We start from the raw sequence: 1007 nt of genomic DNA, 5'->3' as shown, positions 1-1007 counted from the left end.
GGTGATGGTTGCACAATAGTGTGAATGTACTTACACTATTGAACTGCACACCTAAAGATGGTTAAAGTGGTAATTGTTATGGTATGTGTATTTTACCATAATTTTTAAAAAAGAGTATCCCACTGAGGTCTGGGTTAGAGTTATTAGAAGGCTCTGTGAATGAGTAAAAAATTCCGCCTTTGGTTTTAATCTAAGTTTTGATTTCTTTTCACAGTGCAGCCTTCATATTCACGCTTCCTACAGCATCTCCCAAAAACTAAACGTTCCAATGGCCCCCCTCTCAGAGCCAAATGCCGTGGGCATAGTCATCGCACATGGTAAGGAGCCTCCCCCCCTCCTCGGGAAGAAGTAGCTGAGCACACTGACACTCAGACTTCATTCCCCTATAAGAAAACCACCGCACATGGCTTTTACCATCCTCTGGAGGATTTCTTGCATGATAATGGTATTTGGGGTTATTTCACAGACACCCATCAGAGAGAGTAACATGACTTTCCCCTTTCCCAAATCTTCAGTGGCCTTTTTCCTATCACAAGAGGCATGATGGGAAGTAATCAGAAGAAATTTACTCAAAATTAGCCTCTTGGCAGTAAGTCCTGTCTGTTTCGTTGCTGCTCTGTGCTGAGGAGACGATGGATTGTGTTGCAGGTAGCGTGGGAGATGCCATCTCAGTCATGGTCCCGGACGTGTACATCTCAGATGATGGGGGTTACTCCTGGACAAAGATGCTGGAAGGACCCCACTTCTACACCATCCTGGATTCCGGAGGCATCATCGTGGCCATTGAGCACAGCAGCCGTCCTATCAATGTGATTAAGTATGCATGAGCTCAGCTCCACCCACACTTTCTGCATAAAGGGCAACTGTGGGAAGTATTCCAGTTCACTGGGGGGAAGTTGCACGCCCTGATTTAAATTCGTGCATTCTGCAGAACTGTAGGGAAGGTTTTTAAAGGGATTGCATTTAGAGCAACTCAGATTAAATGGCTTGCTTTTTCCTCTGACTTC

General features: G+C 45.2%; 1 protein-coding gene across 1 annotated transcript; it reads left to right on the top strand.

The window, feature by feature from the left end:
• Positions 1–179: 179 nt before the first annotated feature.
• Positions 180–842, top strand: LOC102756365 (sortilin-like). Its single transcript, XM_006777707.2, has 2 exons — positions 180–317; positions 649–842. Exons 1-2 carry the CDS (start codon positions 269–271, stop codon positions 825–827), a joined length of 228 nt encoding a protein of 75 aa, XP_006777770.1. The 5' UTR covers positions 180–268; the 3' UTR covers positions 828–842.
• The last annotated feature ends 165 nt before the right edge of the window (positions 843–1007 follow it).

This window comes from Myotis davidii, unplaced genomic scaffold, assembly GCF_000327345.1.
Source record: "Myotis davidii unplaced genomic scaffold, ASM32734v1 C63579938, whole genome shotgun sequence".
In the NCBI taxonomy this organism is placed as follows: domain Eukaryota; kingdom Metazoa; phylum Chordata; class Mammalia; order Chiroptera; family Vespertilionidae; genus Myotis; species Myotis davidii.
This window is presented reverse-complemented; position numbering and strand designations above follow the sequence as displayed.